The sequence below is a fragment of the Numenius arquata genome, chromosome 23 (assembly GCF_964106895.1).
Source record: "Numenius arquata chromosome 23, bNumArq3.hap1.1, whole genome shotgun sequence".
In the NCBI taxonomy this organism is placed as follows: domain Eukaryota; kingdom Metazoa; phylum Chordata; class Aves; order Charadriiformes; family Scolopacidae; genus Numenius; species Numenius arquata.
Genome location: NC_133598.1, coordinates 774,043 through 792,287, shown reverse-complemented (window position 1 = coordinate 792,287; position 18,245 = coordinate 774,043). Strand labels below are relative to the sequence as shown.

Below are 18,245 nucleotides of genomic sequence, written 5' to 3'. Positions count from 1 at the left end.
CAGAGATCACACTCTGCTGCCGCCCATTTCAGGCCACAGCAAGGATGGATTCACTCCAACTTGGATCCTTAGTTGAATTCAGAGGACCAGAGTATTGGGAGCTCCTCAGCATGGCTGGCAGTCCCCACTCCCTGCCTCTCCAGGCCAGGACACAGCTGCTCTCCCCAGCACTAGAAAGTTCAGAGGATGGGGATTGCTTTCTGGGCAAGGAGAAAGGCTGAGGAATCCTGCCCACCTCGTGCTGCCCATCCCTGAGTGGATTCGCTTCCAGAGTACCGTTGACTGTGCCTGGAGTGGGACAGAGCCCTCACTCATGCCCAAGCCAATGCCAAATGGACTTGTGCTCTTCACAGGCCTGGTGCTGGGCCAGGCAGGGGCTGAGACCTTGTCCCAAACAGGTACTGAATGAAAGGAACACAGAGTCTGATATCACTGTGCTGTGAGTGGAAGAACAGACTCTCTGTATTTCACAGGAAACACCAAAGAACTGATGACAGCTCTGATGTTCATGCCCAGAATGTTCATGTCCCATACTGGAATCTCCATCTGAGTTCCCAGCAACTGCCCTTGCGAGGGAACGGACATTGGATCCAAGGACACACTCCTCCAAACCTAACTGCTGTCCTGCAGAGATGTCCAGAAGAGACCCTCATTCTAACATGGGCTGTGCACAGTCTAGAAAGTTCCTGAGTCCATATCCCTGCCTGAAGGTTTGTCTGCCTGGACTCAGGTCCAGCTTGGAGATAAGGCAGCTGAGGCCTCTTCCACTTCCCTCCAGTGACCCCATAGAGATCAGCGTCAGGGAGCTCTGCTGGGAGAGCTCAGCCAGGGCTGGTTTCCCTCTCCATGGAGGTGCTTCTGAGCTGAGAAGCTGATGGCCAAGCTTATTGCTTTCTCAGGAGGTTACAGGCACTGTGGAGAAGGGAGAGGAAGGCCACCTGTGTACCTATAGTTGAGTAAGATGTTTGACACCTCTCTCCTACTTCCTTCATAGCCAAATTGGTGATAAATGGATTAGGGAATGATAAGGGGAGAGGAAAATCAGCTGGACCATCAGGCAGAAAGAGTTGTGACCAGTGGGGCAAAGCCCAGCTGTCAGACACGGACTAGTGGGGTCTCGCAGGGATCAGCAGTAGGACCAATACTGTTTCTTGATTTCATGAGCAACATGAGAGGTGGGAAGGAGGGCACTCCCACCAAGGCTTTGGCAAACACTGCCTCGGGGGGAACAGGCAGAACACTGAGCTGTGTTAGTTCAAGTGTTCTGAGCAGCTCCAGGAACCACTTGTTCAGAAGAGGCAGAGAAGATGGCCCTAGACTCTGGAAGTCCCTGGTGTCAGGAGTAGAGGCAATGGACAGCAGCTGGAACACCAGGAATTCTCAAGAAGCAGAAGGCTAAAAGAAACAGTGAGTCAAGGAACGGATTTCCCACGGAGACTCTGCATTCTCCATCCTGGGAGTTGTTCAGCGCTGGACTAAATGTGACCTTGATCAGGTGTTGATGCAGATGACCTCTAGAGGTCTCTCCACATACATTCTGACACTGTGCCATCCCCGCTGCCCTCCCTGACCCCTGGCCACCCATGGGCACGCTTGTCCTCACACTCCCTTTGCCACAACACAGCTTTGGGGCACTGTGCTGGGACTGCACAGCGGCAGCTGAAGGGAGGCTCTCAGCCCCATCACTCCCACCCACAGGAAATCCGTGGCTGCTGGTTCCAGCCCCGGAGCTGGGAGACAGCTCGGGGAAGCTGGTGCATGGCCTGGGCCAAGGCCCTGCTGCTGTGCCAGGCTGCAGCTGGCGCTGTGCCGGCTTCTTCTTGCTGGAGGAGGACGGGGAGAGTCCCTTTGGCAGTTGCCGCAAGGGGTGCCCGTGCGGAGCCCCTGAGCCCTCTCAGGCCGGGCGAGCCCCCGAGCGGCGCCGGCGCAGGGCTGAGCCCCGGGGCGGAGCTGGCGGCGGCGGAGAGGAGAGGAGGCGGCGGAGAGGAGGCGCGGCGGCCGGAGCAGAGAGCCGGGGCTGGCGGGGGGCAGCGAGGCGCGGGCGGCGGAGCGGCGGGATGCGGCGGTGCCGGGGCGCAGGGCTGGCGGGGCTGGCCGCGCTGCTCCTGGGTGCGTGGGGCTGGCGGCGGGATGTTGTAGGCACCGGAATGAGGGCTGTGTGGGATCAGCACTGGCCCCGGGACTCGCTTCTGGTCCTCCTGCTCCTTGACGAACTTTATTCCCCTTTTGTTGTCCTTTTGCAGACATCTCTTCTGCCCTCCATGAGGTCATTTACTCCCAGATGACCTGTCTGTTTTACTCCATTTCTTTATCCATCCATCCACCCATTCTCTCAGCCCACCTCTTTTCCTTGTTCCTTTCTCCTCTTCTTCACTCTATCATTCCAAACTTCCCTCATACATTCTTGTCTCCAACAAACCACTCTCAGAGAAATCGTCTCTCCAGACTTTGTTTTCAGAACATATCCCCATCATATGTGAAATGACGTCTTCTCCCCTCTCCTGCTGCATGACATTTTCTGCTAAAGCAAAGTGATTCTTTTCTTCTCTCCAGTGGCTGCGGGCAGAGCCCAGGTGCAGCAGCAGCCGTCGGCAGAGACCACCGAGGGCACCGCCATCAGCATCAACTGCTCACACCCCAACAAAAAGACCACGGATTTCATCCTCTGGTACCGTCAGCTCCCGGGCCGAGGCCCCGCATTCCTCGTGAGCAGTCTCAAAGATTCCAAAGAGCTGCGGTCCCCGCCGGGGTGGCTGCGGGTGGCGGCAGACCGCCGGTCCAGCGCCCTGTGGCTCGCCCGGCCCCGGCGCGGGGACGCGGCGGTGTATTACTGCGCCCTGGGAAGCACGGGGAGAGGAGCCGGGGCTGCGGCCGGGCAGGAACTGCCGCGGGCGGAGCCGGGCGTGTGTGTCGGGGGCGGGGGGACATCCCCGGGCGGGCCCGCCAGGGGGCGCTGCCGCTCCGCCCGCCGGGGCCGCCTCGCCCCGCCCGGCCCTGCGCCCCGGGTCGCTTCCCCCGACCCACCGGCACCGGGACCCTCTAGGCCCCACAGCCCCCGCGCCCCGTACCCCCGGGAGTCCATCTCCGGATTCCCACGGAGTCAGGAGTTCAAGCTCCACAGCGGCAGGAGAAGGGGGTGTCGAGGTCACAGGCACCTACAAGTGCTCCCCACAGGGGATCAGTGATGACACCAGGACCTTCTTTGACAGGAGTCAGCACCTTTGGAATTGAGGCCCAGGAGACAGGGGAAACCCTTGCACTGGACACACTGAGCGCAGCCTCAAGGGATGCCAGGTTCCTACTGGATGAGTGAGTCAGAGAGAGATTGGCCAAGTTGCTCTGAGGGGCTGGAGGTCTGAGGTGAGTGAGAGCTGGCAGGAGGCTTCTGAGAAGAGACTGTGGTTTTCCATCCAGCCCCCAGGGAACCCTGTGTGGCTGGAGTAACTGACAGAGCTGGTCAAACCCATGGGCAGAGGCTCCTTCAGCACAGAGAGACACAGATCAGCCCTGCTGCCTGTCCCAGCTGGACTTGATAACTGTGTTTCCAGAGAAGTACTGGCAGGTGGACAAACAAGGCAGAGCAACAGGCATGGCCAGGCCAGCCCGTGGATCAGACACATGGTCACGTGGGATTGGCCACACTTATCCCTGTCTCCATTTGTCTTCCACTGCTTGCTCCGGGTGAAATTGCCATGATCCTTCTCTTTCCCTGTTTCTGCTTCTCCTCCTATGGATCCCATGTCACACACAATCCAGAAAACATTTCCACTTCATCCATAAGAGGTGTCATCAAGATCTAGTCAGATGTCCCCCCACATTGAAACAGGTGCAGTAGAGAATAAAAGACAGGTCATTGTCACAGGCAACTCGCTACTGAAGGCAGCAGAAGGCCCAATACACAGACCAGACCCTCTAAATGGGGAGGTCTGCAGCCTCCCTGGAGCCCTGGTTAATGATGTAAAGAAGAACCTTCCTTCCCTAGTACGGCCCGCATATTATTACCTCCTTTTGATTTTCCAGGTAGGCAGTGGTGAAGTAGTGAAAAGAAGTCCAAGGGCAATGAGGATTGATTTCAGGACATTGGGATTGCTGGTGAAGCGGTCAGTAGCACAAGTCGTGTTCTCCTCTGACATTAAGGTTGGGGGCAGCCTTGGGTGCAGTGATCATGAAAAGATAGAGTTCAGGATCATGGGTGGTATGTGCAGAACAACAAGTAGGACTGAAGCCTTGGACTTCAGGAGGGCTAACTTTGACCTTTTCTAGAAACTGTTTGGAGTAATCCCATGGATTAAGGCTCTGGAAAGCAGGGGGGCTCAAGACATCTGGTTGATATTCAAATATTGCTTTCTCCAAGCTCAGGATCCATGAATTCTTAAGAGCAAGAAATCAGGCAAGGGAAGCATGAGACCTGTGTAGTTGCGCAGGGAACTTCTGAAAAACCTCTAGTGGAAGAAGGAAGATTACAGTGTGCGGAAGAAAGGACTGACCACTTGGGAAGATTACAGGAATGCGGTCAGAGGATGCAGGGAGGAAATGAGGAAAGCCAAGGCCTCCTTGGAATTAAACCTGGCAAGGGATGTCAAAGTCAACAAGAAGGGTTTTTTCAAGTAATTTTTCAAATGCCTTCCTCGCTTCAGTCTATACTACTCAGGCCAGCCCTCAGGAGTCCCAGAATTTGGAAGTAACAGAGAAAGTCTAGATGAAGGGAGACTTCCCTTTAGTTGAGGAAGATCAATTAAAATCAGTTAAGTAAACTGGACATCCACAAGTCCATGGGTTCTGAATGGATGCACCCATGAGTGCTGAGGGAGTTGACATAAGTCATTGCTGGGCCATTCTCCATCATCTTTGAAAGGTCCTGGAGAACAGGCAAGGTGCCCGAGGACTGGAGGAAAGCCAGTGTCACTACAGTCCTCAAAAAGGACAAGAAGGAGGAACCAGGAAACTACAGGCCGGCCAGCCACACCTCCATCCCTGGAAAGATGATGGAATGGCTCATTCTGGGCATAATCTCAAAGCATATGGAAAAAAAGAAAGCTACCAGAAGTAGTCACCACGGATTCAGCAAGGGGAAGTCATGTCTGACTAACCTGATAGCCTTGCACGATGGCATGACTGGATGGATAGATGACAGAAGGGCAGCGGATGTTGTCTACCTTGACTTCAGCAAGGCTTTCAACACAGTCTTCCACAGCATCCTCATAGGTGACCTTAGGAAGTGTGGGTTAGATGAATGGACAGTGAGGTGGATTGAAAACTGTCTGAAGGACAGAGCTCAGAGGGTCATGATTAGAGGCACAGTTGGAGGTCTGTAACAAGTGGTGTTCCCCAATGGTCAGTACTGGGTTCAATTTTGTTCAACATATTCATCAATGGCCTGGATGAGGGGACAGAGTGTACCTTCAGCAAGTTTGCTGATGACACAAAACTGGGAGGGGTGACTGACACAGTAGAAGGCTGTGCTGCCATTCAATGTGGACAGCACAGCTGCTGGAGAGTTGGGCAGAGAGGAACCTAATGAAGTTCAACAAGGGCAAGTGTAGGGTGCTGCACCTGGGGAGGAATAACGCCCTGCACCAATACAGGTTGGGGGTGACCTGCTGGAGAGCAGCTCTGTTGAAAAGGACCTGGGAATCCTGGTGGACAACAGGTTGCTCATGAGTCAGCAATGTGCCCTTGTGGCCAAGAAGGCCAATGGCATCCTAGGGTGCATCAAGAAGAGTGTGGCCAGGAAGTTGAGGGAGGTCATCCTCCCTCTCTACTCTGCCTTGGTGAGGCCACATCTGGAGCACTGTGTCTAGTTCTGGGCTCCCCAGTTCAAGAAGGACAGGGAACTGCTGGAGAGGGTACAGTAAAGGTCTACAGAGATCATGAGGGACTGGAGTGTCTCTCTTGTGAGGAAAGACTGAGGAACTTTGGTCTTTTTAGTCTAGAGAACAGACAACTGAGGGGGGATCTGATCAACGCCTATAAATACTTAAAGGGTGGGTGTCAGGAGGATGGGGCCAGTCTTTTTCCAGTGGTGCCCAGTGACAGGACAAGAGGTAACGGGCACAAACTTGAACATGGAAGTTCCATCTAAATATGAGGAGGAACTTCTTTACTTTGAGGGTGGCAGAGCCCTGGAACAGGCTGCCCAGAGAGGTGGTAGAGTCTCCAACTCTGGAGCACTTCAGACCCAGGAAGAACAGATCACTGCTCTCCCCTGCTTCTTCCTTTGCTCCCCCAACAGAGTTGTTTCCGGCAGCTCTGTCATCTCGGGGCTGGGAGGTGCTTTTCTGACTCTCTCTCACTTGACAAACAGGCAGGTTGGTCTCGACATGCACCTCGGATATCTCGTTCTTGTGGTCTTCCTGGGACAATGGCTGGGTAAGTCCTGGTTTTCATCAATGCATATTTTTTCTTCTTCAAGGAAACCCTTGCCAGCCTTGTCAGGATGATGCAGAGAACTACTCTGGAATTAGAGGAAATATGAGCTCACATTTGTTGTTTCACATGTATTCACTCAAGATGCTCTTACTGTTTGAAAAGAGAGAGAAGAGATACCTCAGACCTCTTCTGCTGCTTTGCTCTCACCTTCCATCCATTTCTCTCTACCTCTCCTGATCCACCTGATCTCACCATAGGAGGTCTCAGCTCTCTCTCACTCCCACATTTCTCCCTTTCCAATGCAAATTGGCAGCACTTGTCAAAGCTTACCCCAGGATCTTACAGCTCTCATGCCACTGACATTACCAGGGTGTCCCGTTCTGCCTCCTGGCTGGCACATGTCTGCTGTGGCTTTCCTGCTATGGCTTCCACTTTTCTCCTGGTTGTCGACACAGCCAGAGATCCTTCTTTTCATGCTCAGTATTATGTATATCCTGGGAGCCAAGAGCCTTCAGAGATGACAAGGAGGGAGAAGGAGGATGAAATATTTGCCACAGGTTTGTGGACCACTCTACTGGCTGGATGACTGCTGGTCCCAGCACATGAAGTTCAGGCATTACAGGCTGTTCCCTGATCCTCTGAGCAGTAGCAGCAGGAGCAGAGAGGAGGAGTAAGGACAGAGCTTAGCACCCATGCTTGGTGAGAACTCTCAGCTGCTGCCCAGAACTACTCTCCACCTGCTGTCCCCAGGCCTCAAGATATTCCTGCAGTGGAAAGGACAGGGAACCTTCTCTGCATGGGTTTTGCATGAGCTCCTGGTTTTCTTCCCAGAGCCTTTCCCTGCAGAGCTGCTAATGTTCACTTTCTTCCAGGCACTATGGGACAGGTCACCGTCACCCAGCAAGAAGGACAAGTCACAGTGAAGCAGAGAGACACCTTCCAAACAACCTGCACATACCAGAGCTCTGATTTTCGAGGCTTGCTCTGGTACAAACAGAGGAAAGGACAAGGTCCTCAGCTGATCTCTTATCATGCATCAGCTCTCCCCAAGCGCAGTGGCCGTTTCACCACCAAGCTGAACACCACGGGGAAATACAGCCTCCTGCAGCTGGAGGAAGTCGAGGTCTCTGACAGTGCCTTGTACCTCTGTGCTGTGCAAGACACCCTGGTGCATGGAGCTTCCTTGGCTGTGCAAGAACCCAGGGGAGGGAGAGGATGTGTCTGTGCAAGGCTGAGGGTGGGGGAAGGGGACCTCAGGTGTCCCCTGGCTGCGCTGCTTTCTCTGTACACCCAGGTATCTGCAGGACAAGATCGTCTTTCAGGAGAGGACACTGTCAGTGGCTGTGGACTTCGCTGACCCTGACTGGCTGACTTGGACTCTAGTGTTCTGGTTTTCTCGCCTTCTGCAGCTTGCATAGGAGGGCAGAGCCTGCTAGGAACCACCACGCAAGGGGCTTGTTCTCAGCCCCCTCAGACTCAGGTATAGTAAATTCCTGCCAGTCCACGACTAAGGACGAAGCTCAACACCAGCCAGCCCCGAACAGAGGCCTCAGAGCACTTTTTCACTGATGTTTGTGGGGTTGTTTTCTGTCTTCATTAAGTAAAAAATACTTAAACTGGATTTGAGTCAAGCCATCAGGTTATTTCCAAATGTTCAGCCAGCTCAGGTGCAACGTCTCTGCCTGAGGGGCAGAGCAGACCAGAGAGAACAGCCCTTGTTGCCAAAGGCCTATGTGCTTTTCCTGTTTGTGACCAATAAGCAAAGAGACCAACATGCAAATGAAGCCCTACAGCCCCCTGGGCTCCTTGCGGTCTCCTCAGGGATACTAGGGAGAACGTGGTCATCCCCAGCACAGGGAGAGGTGTTGCAGTGAGGTGCTCCCATGGCCACAGGTGACTGTGTCTGGGACAAGCCAGACTTGGATAGGCTGCAAACACTGAGGGCAGGCATGAGAAAAAAGGCTGTGCTGGTGAAGCTTCCTTCATCTACCAAGCTCTATAGTATAGTGTTTTGACATCCTCAGGCTTGAGGAAACTCTGCTTTCAGCCATGTAATGTTGCCTGCCCATTGCAGACCAACTTATGCAGATAAGGATTCAATATTCCCATAGCACACTACATGAGAGTACAGTCTTCTTCTTCTCAGTGGTGGAAGCACGCATGGAAAGCTCCAGTGTCTGGTAAGGAACTGGATGCACACACATGAGCCATTGCATTTGCATATTAGCCATTTGTTAATCTTGACCACTATTAATAACTGCAGGTACATCCATCCTCCACAACAGCAACTGTGTCTCTCTCGTCTTGAGACGGAGAAACCTCAAAACTGGTTCCATATTTTCCTCTTGAACTTCAGCCATGGCAGTTGATGTAAAGAGCTACTGTACCTTTCCTTCTCCAATCTGCATGACTAATGATAAAACAAAGGAAAACAAAACAAACCACAAAGAAAAGCTTGCCCCATGCTGCTCCCAGCATGTGGCATCCATGGGCCCTCATTGCCCTGTGCTCTCTTGGGAGACAACCCCAGCCCCAGCCTCATATCAGCAGGTGTCTCATATACCTCCCTGGTAGAAGAATGCAGGAAAATCTTCCTGGTGGCCTTTGTCATCTCCTTCAGGGAGACCTGGGGTCTGGAACGTCCCCAGCTCATGTGCCAGAAGCAAGGCCGCAAAAGAGGATGGTGTGTCTGCTGCCAGCCCAGACTCCTGCAGGCTGCAAGTGCTGACTGCTGCACACTGAAATGAGGGTTAATTAATGAAGTTACTCTCAAGTCATAAAAGTCTTCATACATGCTTATTCACACTTGCACACTCACACGTGCCTGTACATATATATGCAAGGTCCTGTACAAACACGGACACACACGTACCCATCTGCACACACGTGCCCACAGAAGTACACTCACACACGCACTTGCTCACCCCAAAAACATGCATGGACACAAACACGAGCACAAACACACACAGAAGTGCCCTTGTTCACACACACAAGGGCAGACACTCACTCTCACTTGTGCATTTGCAAATGCCTACACAAATGCAAACACCGAGGCACAAATGCGCCCTCAGGCACAGACAGAGGCAGATGCACAGGAGGAAGCCCAGCCTCTCCCCACACTCTGAGAACCAGGATTCCACCAGCAGCTCTCTGCCCCTGTGCCCTGGCAATGTCAGGCAAGATCATGTGCAAGAGACAAAGTCAAAGATGGAGACCATCCCGAATGCTGCGGCTCCAGGGGTTCTCACTTTACAAGTCAAAAGAATCCCAGAGTCTGACAAGAACCAGCCCATCCCTGGTGACGGGGATCACCGTAGGGCAGTTGTCGGAGGTCTGGGACCAATTCCAGCTTCAGTGCAGGGAGAGGTGCCATCCTGACATGCTCATGTGGCAGCAAAGGGCTGTGTGTGTGGGGTGAGCCCCATGACCTGCAGCTGCCAATGCTGGGGGTGGGACACCAGAGAGGAAGGTGGCCTGATGAAGCTGCCTTCAGATAAATACTCTCTCTTCAAAAGACAAACTACTATTAATTCGCAGGTGTCATCAGGAGCAGATTTCAGCTGCCTGAGCCAAGCCCTGACATCTGTCAGTTAACCTGGCTCATTTGGGCTCATGGAGCTGCTCTGCTGAGATGACCATCTCCATCTGCTTTTAGCACTGGAGCAGTCTCCACAGCCACAGAAGTGGTGACAGAAGGCTGTGCCCAACACTGCACAGGCACCGGGAGGAAAAGCCTTGTGCCCTGAGAGGCTCCCAGCAGAGCTGGCATTTTCCAAGGGTCCTCACCTGGCCTGGAAGGCTCCCACTCAGGTCCCCCCAACTGTGACCTGCCTCCCTTGGAAGGAGTCCAGCTCCCAGTTGTGCTCCCCAAGTGCAGCACCAGGCAGCAAGGTGCCAGCCCGATGGCTTGGTTAGAATTCTTCTCCAAAAGCAACTGCAGCATTGCTTAGGCTAAATCAGCTGCTTCTCTTGTTGGCACCAAGAACTTGGAGTGGGTGACCTGCACAGGTCCCATCCAACCTGAATTATGCCATGGAAAGAGTAAAGATAGGTGGGTTGGTTGTTTTGTTAAATGCTAAAAATAAGGAAAGGACAAATGCAGATCCTACCTGTGCTGAAGAAATTAAAAATGGAAGGGTTATAGTCCAGTGGGAGGAGTGTTTGTTTGGGTTTGAGTGTGTTTTGTTTCCCCAATGAGTTTTTCAGAAGCTGATTTATGAGATGGGATGGGAAGCGTGGCAGGAAACATGATTTATTGGTTCCTGAGATAGCTTCTTTAGAACAGAGGAAGAAAGTCCCCAGTACCTGAGGGGGTGAGTAGGACAGTTGGTGTCTGCAGGGTTTTGGGCTGTTGACCATTGTGTTTGTGGGAGCTGCAGCCTTGGCTGTGCTGACAGGAGCTTGGGACTAGACACTGTGCAGGAGCCTGGAGAGGCCAACCCAGCCAAGGGCTTGAGGATGGAGAGAGGGAAGACAGAGGCCTCAGGGAAGGAGAGACTCCAAGGTGTTGCACAGGAGGATGTGTCAGAGAAGGGGGTCCTCAGGTGCAGGCCTGTCCCCCTTGAAGCCCTTACCTTGGAAAGGCAGAAGGTGTTGGCTGTGGGAGCAACATGTGTCACTACTGGAGGAGAGAAGAAGACAGTGCAGGCATTTGAGATGTGCCAAGAACCATCCATTTCTCCTCCCCATTTCATTCTTTGCTCCCCCTGCAGAGTCATTTCCGGCAGCTCTGCTCTCTCGGGACTCTTGGTGGGGACGTGTGGGTTTTCTGAGTCTCTCTCACAGACGCAGGAGGATCGGTCTCAGCATGCACCTCGGGTATCTCGTCCTCGCTGCCTTCCTGAGGCAACCACTGGGTAAGCATTGGCTTTGACTGGAGGCAGGATTCCTCTTCTTCCCAGGAGACCCTCACCCCCTCAACAGATCTCTGCAGGAGCTGCTCTTGAATTATGGGCAAGAGTTGGGAACATCAGATCACAAATGTGGTTTTACCTGCTTTCTCAAGATACTGCTACTGATGGAAAAGAAAAGAGGAGGCTGAGAAGAAACATCTTCTCTCCTGACCATCACAGACCCCTTGCCTTCCTTTTCTCTTGCCAACCATCCACCTCTCGCTGCCTCTCTCTTCTGATCTGTCTGGGCCCAGTGTTTCACAGCCATGTCATTGCAGAAGCTCTTTTCTATCTCGGCAGTACACATTTTCTGACACACAGGGGATTTTGCAAGTTGATGCAGGGACATGAGAGCTCTCTCATCCCACTCACACTCTTAGGGTCTCCCAGTCTCTCTCCTGGCTGGCACATATCATGCAGCTTGCCCTGACTATCAATTCCCCCTGCAAGTCTGCAGTGCCTGGGCTTCCGTTTGCCTCCCTTCCATGACCTTGGAGCCTCCTGAGAAGACAGGAAATAGAGAGCAGGATGAAACTTCTCACTGGAGTTCCCTTGATCTCTCACCTCTCTGGAGGAGTCCTGGGGCCATCACAGGAGGGCCAGACACCACTTGCCGTTCCCTGGTGACTCCAGGCAGCAGGAGAGTGGTGACCAAAGACTTGGGTGAAAGCACAGCTCTCCTCTGGGGGTATCCCTGTGGGAGGTAATTGGCATTATTGTGCCATGGGATCCAAGCTGAGCTGAGGTCTCAGGCCTCCTGCCCAAAGATACTCACCGCCTTGCTGTTCCCATCCATGGGGCTCTTGCTGCAGAGAAAGGCACAGGGAGTCTTCTCCTCTGACATTTTGCCTCTGCTCTTGTTTTACATCTCGGAGCCTTGCCCTGCTCAGTCACTGACCCTTGATTTCTTCCAGGCACCATGGGACAGGTCACTGTCACCCAGCAAGAAGGACAAGTCACAGTGAAGCAGAGAGACGCCTTCCAGACAACCTGCACATACCACACCTCCAGATTTGATGGCTTGTTCTGGTACAAACAGAAGAAACCCAAGGTCCCCAGCTGGTCTCCTATCAGGCTAGAGCTGGCCCCAATCGCAGTGGCCGTTTCACCACCGAGCTGAACACCACGGGGAAATACAGCCTCCTGCAGCTGGAGGAAGTCGAGGTCTCTGACAGTGCCTTGTACCTCTGTGCTGTGCGTGACACTCTGGTGCAGGGAGCTTCCTTGGCTGTGCAAGAACCCAGGGGAGGGAGGGGATGTGTCTGTGCAAGGCAAGGGTGGGAGCCCTCAGGTGTCCCCTGGCAGCGCTGCTTCCCCTCTACACCCAGGGATCTGCAGGACAAGTTCTTCTTCCAGGAGGGGACAGTGTCAGTGGCCTGAGAAGAAAGAGAAGGTAGTGAAAGACTCTCATGTCCTTGGGGTGCCCTGTCTGATGGGAGGTGGGGTTGTGTGAGAGAAATGAGTGCCCTCAGGTGTGGCCTGGCCAGGCTGGTTTTAACATCAACTTATGAGTCCCATTAGCCCTGCACATCTGTGTAACTGCTGGTCTGTGCATGGAACTCTTTGGATGAAGAGGTGACCTGCCCTCAATATCCTTGCCCTTGGGTGCAGGCCATGCTCCCTCATTTTAAGGACAAGAGGGAGGATGAGGAGAAGAAGTTCAGGGGCTGTTTTGAAGGCTTTTTCTCACACCATTGTCACTCCTGCATCCTTTGGGGCAAGCTTCTGACTGAGGTTCTTTTCCCAGCACAGGACTATCCAGAGCAGGAGGAATTCCTTTATGCACAGGCTTGTGAGCTGTTGGTCCCTCAGAGCATCCAAAAGCACTGGGCTCCTCTCTAAGGGAAAGCAGTGGTCAATGTCCCTGTTGCAGAACATGCTCTGATGCCAGGGGATGATATGTGAGCAGAGATGCTGGAATACAGGGCCTGATACCCACTGGCTGTGCAGGAGCTCAGTAACGTCTTCCTCAGCTCCAAGAGACAGTGACTGGAAGAGACCCATTGCCCTGTGTCCCACTCTCCCCTTCCTCTTCTGCTTGTGCCCCCACCTTATTTCCCACCACCCAAGACAATGCCATTCTTCCTTGGCAATATGAAACAATGTACCCAAGAAAAGGATTACATGGAGGCAGAGGTGAGGATGCAGAAAACTTTAATGACTCTGAAATGAGAAACAAGTTCACTTGTAGAGGAGGCGACCAGAGCAGGGAGACAACCAGCAGCTGCCAGAAGTCTGTGCCCATTGGTTACAGCTGAGATCCCATAGGTGTGTCCCACAGGGGGAGAGGTGCCAGCAGATGGCCCACATGGGCTTAGTGGGTCTTTCACCCCAGAAGAACAGAAGACAAGAGATGGGAGAGAGAATGAGGCAGGGAAGTTAGACTCTCTCCATGTATTCAGAGAGCCCCAGCAGCATTCCTTTGGAAGGGCAGCACTGGATGCTCAGCCTCTCTGAAATCCATGGCCAGGAGCTCGGTCTTCAGTCCAGCATCAGGTTCCTGGGGGTCCTTGACAGGGCTGTCACCAATGGATTTAGCAAGGGAGGCACCTTCTGCCATAGTAGTGGCTGGAAATGCCAGAAAGGTCACAGCACCCAGACGTGATGGGCACTCCATTACAGCTGAGGATGCTGCCAACAGCAGCAGAGGTGGAGGATCCCACCAGAGTGTTCTGAGGGAAGGAGCTGAGGATGGGTCCGGGCAGGGCCACCACCACGGGAGAGGGCTGGACGACAACAGTGGATTTCTGGCACTGCCTGACACAGGGCTCGTTGCAGCTGTTGGCCAGTGGGGTCAGGCCACAGGGCCGGCAGGGCTGGCACTGTTTGTAGCAGGACATGTCTCTGGGCTGCAGGTACACCTGGGAGAGAGGGCAGAGAGGCAGTAGAGCACAGGCACACATGAGGAGCAGTTTACCAGGAGTCTGTCCCTCCACCCCAAGCATATCAAAGGCACCTGCTGAGTCAGGAGGTAGAAACTGTGCAGTGGGGCAAAAGGGTTTGCAGATACAATTTTCTAAGGATCACCCAGGCCCAAGCCGGCTGTTGCCAGTCTTTTCAGCGAAGTACAATCTCAGCCAAGATGTAGATCCTCTTCAAGGTAACAAAAGTGTCTCCAGGCCCAAGGAGGCTTCTGCCTGTCTCTTAACAGAAGAGCTCTCTCAGCCAAGTCCCGGACACTCTCTGAGTCAGACCTTCACCATTCTTCACCCTCACGTGGCAAGAAGCATCACAGCCCACCAGAGGATGGAGAAGTTCACATTTGTGTGAGCGGAAAACAGCATAGGGAAAGGACTTCAGACTCACCTGGTTCCCAAGGAGAAGGAGGAGAGAGAAGTGGATGAGAGAGCGAGGAGTTGGGCTGGCTTTTATGGTGGCCCTGGCCTGCCCCAGGCCCAGAGGAAGCTTCTACAGAAGTGGCAGTTTTCTAAGCTGCTCATGAGGAGCAGAAAACATCCCAGCTAATGACATGGACTGGGTGATTGTTTTCTCATTTCCTGGCTTACGCTGTCCACCTTCCCTCACGGAGGTTTCTTCTGAGTGCTGGGACTGAGAGACCCCATGATTTCTGGGGCAGGAATGTGTCAGTGCCTTCTGAAGCCTCAGCTCAGGTGCTGGATGGGTGCAGTGCAGGCAAGTGATGTTGGCCTGGGGCACACTGGTGGGGTTGCCCATGGCTGCAGTGACAGGAAGCTGCTCCCAACCCTGGAATCTTTGGCTGGTCACCCAAGGGCTTCCCTGCATGAGGATGTGCCTTGTCTTTCTGTCCCTCCCAACTCTCTCCGGTGGTCACTTTTATGGTGCAGGTGGACTACACTGCTGGATTTCATTGACTCTTTAATCTTCTACCCAGGAAACTAAGCAGCCTTCCCCAAGCTACGTGTATTGATAGCAGAAAAAGATATTTCCCCCATTATTTCAGTGCTGCTCTAAATCAAAGTTGTGTGGCTTCCTCTAGCAGCACCGGGATAATAAGGGGGAACAAACTGAACAGAAAAATCTGGTTTAGGCATGGCACACAGATAATCAGGGGAAGATTTTTGACTTCCAAAAAACCTGACTCTTACCACTGTCTACAAGATGTAAAAAAATTGAGGGAGACCTCCAATTTGCTTGAGTATTCCCTGAACTTACCCTCTTCCACCAACGATATGTTCAGCCTTTCAGGCTTTCCATGTCCTGTGTTGCCAAGCATCAGAGAAGGCCCAGTCCTTCATCAGTGGGACCACATATCCCCAGCCTTCCTTTTGTCACCTGTGCTCTTAGATAAGTCCTTCTTGTTGCCTTTGACACCCATTGCCAGAGTCAGTTCCAGTTGGGCTTTGGCTTTCCTAACCTCATCCCCACATGCTTGGACAGTGTCCCCTGATTATCCATTCTTCCTTCCTTCCTGTGTTTTGATTTGGCCAGGAGCTCCTTGTTCATGCATGCAGGCCTCCTGGCATGCTTTCCTGACTTTCTGCTCATTGGGATGGACTGCTCTTGAGCTTGGAGGATGTGATCCTTGAATATTAACCGGATGTCTTGGCCATCTGTTGCCTCCAGGCCTTTCTCCCACAGCAATTTTCCAAGCTGATCTTTAAAGACACCAAAGTCTGCTGTCCTACAGGCCCAGGATGTTAACTTGCTATTTACCTTCCTCCCGCCCCTTGGGATCCTGAATTCCACCATTTCACAGTCACTGCAGCCCAGGCTCCCTTTGATCCTCACATCCGCGACAAGCCCTCCCTTCTTGGTATGTATGAGGTCCAGCAGAATACCTGTCCTCATTGGATCCTCTATCACTTGGGTGATGAAGTTGTCATGCATGCACTCCAGGAGCCTCCTGGCTTGCTTATGTCCTGCTGTGCTGTCCCTCCAGCAGATATTGGGGTTGTTGAAGTTCCCCATGAAGACCAAGGCCTGTGAATGTGAGACTGCTCCTACCTACCTGTAGAGGGTCTCATCTGACTGTTATTCCTGGTCATATGATCTATAGCAGATACCCATTACAATGTCAGCCTTACCTCTCTTCTCTTTAATGCTTTCCCAGAAGCCCTCAGGTGGCACATCACCCAAAACCAGGCAGAGTTCCGTGCACTCCAACTGCTCTCTCACAGAAGGAGAAAGTCCCCTTTCTCGTCTTCACAGCCTGTACTTCCAAAAGAGCCTGTATCCCTCCACTGAAACATGCCAGTCATGGGAGCCATCGCACCCTGTTTTCATGATCCCAACATGATCATAGCCCTGCAACTGCACACAGATCTCTGACTCCTGGCAGTTATTCCCCAGACTGTGAGCATTAGTACACAGGCACTTGACAGAGGTACCCCCGTGTGTTTCCTTCCTAGAAAGGGTTTTGGGGACTTCTCCACAACGATGCCTTGTAGGCACTTCCTTGCCTGACCTTGTTCAAGAAAACAAGGCTTCAAGGCACATCTGGCACCACTTTATCTTTGAAGGCGGTGAACCTGTTTTGTAGTTGTAAACCCTTAGGTGGAGCAGAAGCCTCCCCCTTGGTGCCACAAATCACCAACGTCCATCCTGAGATTGTCCCCTGAGAATGTGCTTTCAGGAGTATACAAGTAGTATTCAGTTTTTAAGAACCACCTTTCAAAAGCACAAGAGCAGGCAATTCCATTGTATCTCAAATTAAGCAAGTGGGACAGAAGATCTCATGGAAAAACGAACTTGTACAATCTCTGGAAGGAAGGTCAGGTTTCGCAGTGAAGGTACAGAGCTGTGGTTCACACATGCAGGGAGAAGGCAGGAAAGGCCAAAGCTCAATTAGAGATGAAAGTCGCCTGTCTTGTGTCATACAACAAGAAAGGTTTTTTTAGGTGCATTGATAGTAAAACAAGATCTAAAAAAACCCAAACATTGGGCCAATACTTGTTGAAGGTGGTCACCTGACTAACAGAGATTAAGGAAAACTGAAGGCATTCAATATAATTTTTGCCTCCATTAATAATAATACTGATAGACCTTGGGCTGCCCAGTCCACTGAGTTGGAGAACCACGACTGCAAGAACAATGACTTTCCATTTGTACTGACACTGAATTTGTAAGGGACCATTTGTATCATCTGGTTGTTCATACATCCATGAGGACAGACAGTATTCATGCCAGAGAACTGAAGGAACTGGCAGATGTTACAGCAGGAACCCCTAAATGACCTACCAAAGGTCTTGGGAGTCTGGGGAGGTCCCTGCTGACTGGAAGCAAGACAATGTTATTCCAACTTAAAAGAAAGGCATGAAGCAAGACCCAGGAAACTACAGGCCTGTCAGTCTGACCTCAGTCCATGGAAAAAAATTATGGAGAATGTCATACTGGGTGCTATTGAAAGGTGTTTAACAAACAATGCAATCATCAGGCACAGTAAACATGGGTTCACAAAGGGAAAGTCCTGTTGATCTAATTTGGTATCCTTCTTTGGTAAGATCACCTGCCCAGTCCATGAAGGGAAAGCAGTGGATGGAGATTTCCTGGATTTTAGTAAGACTTTTGATTGGGGTGTGGGATGAGAAGGCGCATGGTATGCTGGGTGAAGAACTGGCTGAAAGGCAGGGATGAAACGGTTGCAGTGAATGAAGCTACATCTGGCTAAAGACTAGTAAGCCCGGTGTTCCTCTGGACTCAATTCTAGGGCCAGTTCTGTTCAAATATTTTTATCAGTGATCTGAATGCAGGAGTTGAAGCACGACCGATTTTGCTGCTGAAACCAAACTGGGAGGTACAATTGACCGTCTGGAGGGACAGAAGGCCATGCAGAGGGATCTAGATAAACTGAAGCATTGGGCAATCATTAATGGCATGAAATTTAACAAGTCCAAATGACAGATTCTGCATGTGGGATGGAGTAACACCAGACCCAAGTCTATATTGGGAGAGGAGTGGCTGGAGCAGCCCTGCAGAAAGGGATCTGGGGGTGCTGGTTGACAGCAGGCTCAACAGGAGTCAGGCGTGTGCGCTGGCAGCCAGAGGGCAAAGCACATCCTGGAG

At 52.3% G+C, this 18,245-nt stretch overlaps 1 protein-coding gene across 1 annotated transcript; it reads right to left on the bottom strand.

Annotated features, from left to right (window-relative positions):
• Positions 1-13,795: 13,795 nt before the first annotated feature.
• On the bottom strand, positions 13,796-14,628 carry LOC141474800 (feather keratin Cos2-3-like). Its single transcript, XM_074162879.1, has 2 exons — positions 14,568-14,628; positions 13,796-14,103 (listed from the first exon to the last, which is right to left on the bottom strand). Exon 2 carries the CDS (start codon positions 14,099-14,101, stop codon positions 13,796-13,798), a length of 306 nt encoding a protein of 101 aa, XP_074018980.1. The 5' UTR covers positions 14,102-14,103; positions 14,568-14,628.
• Positions 14,629-18,245: the final 3,617 nt, after the last annotated feature.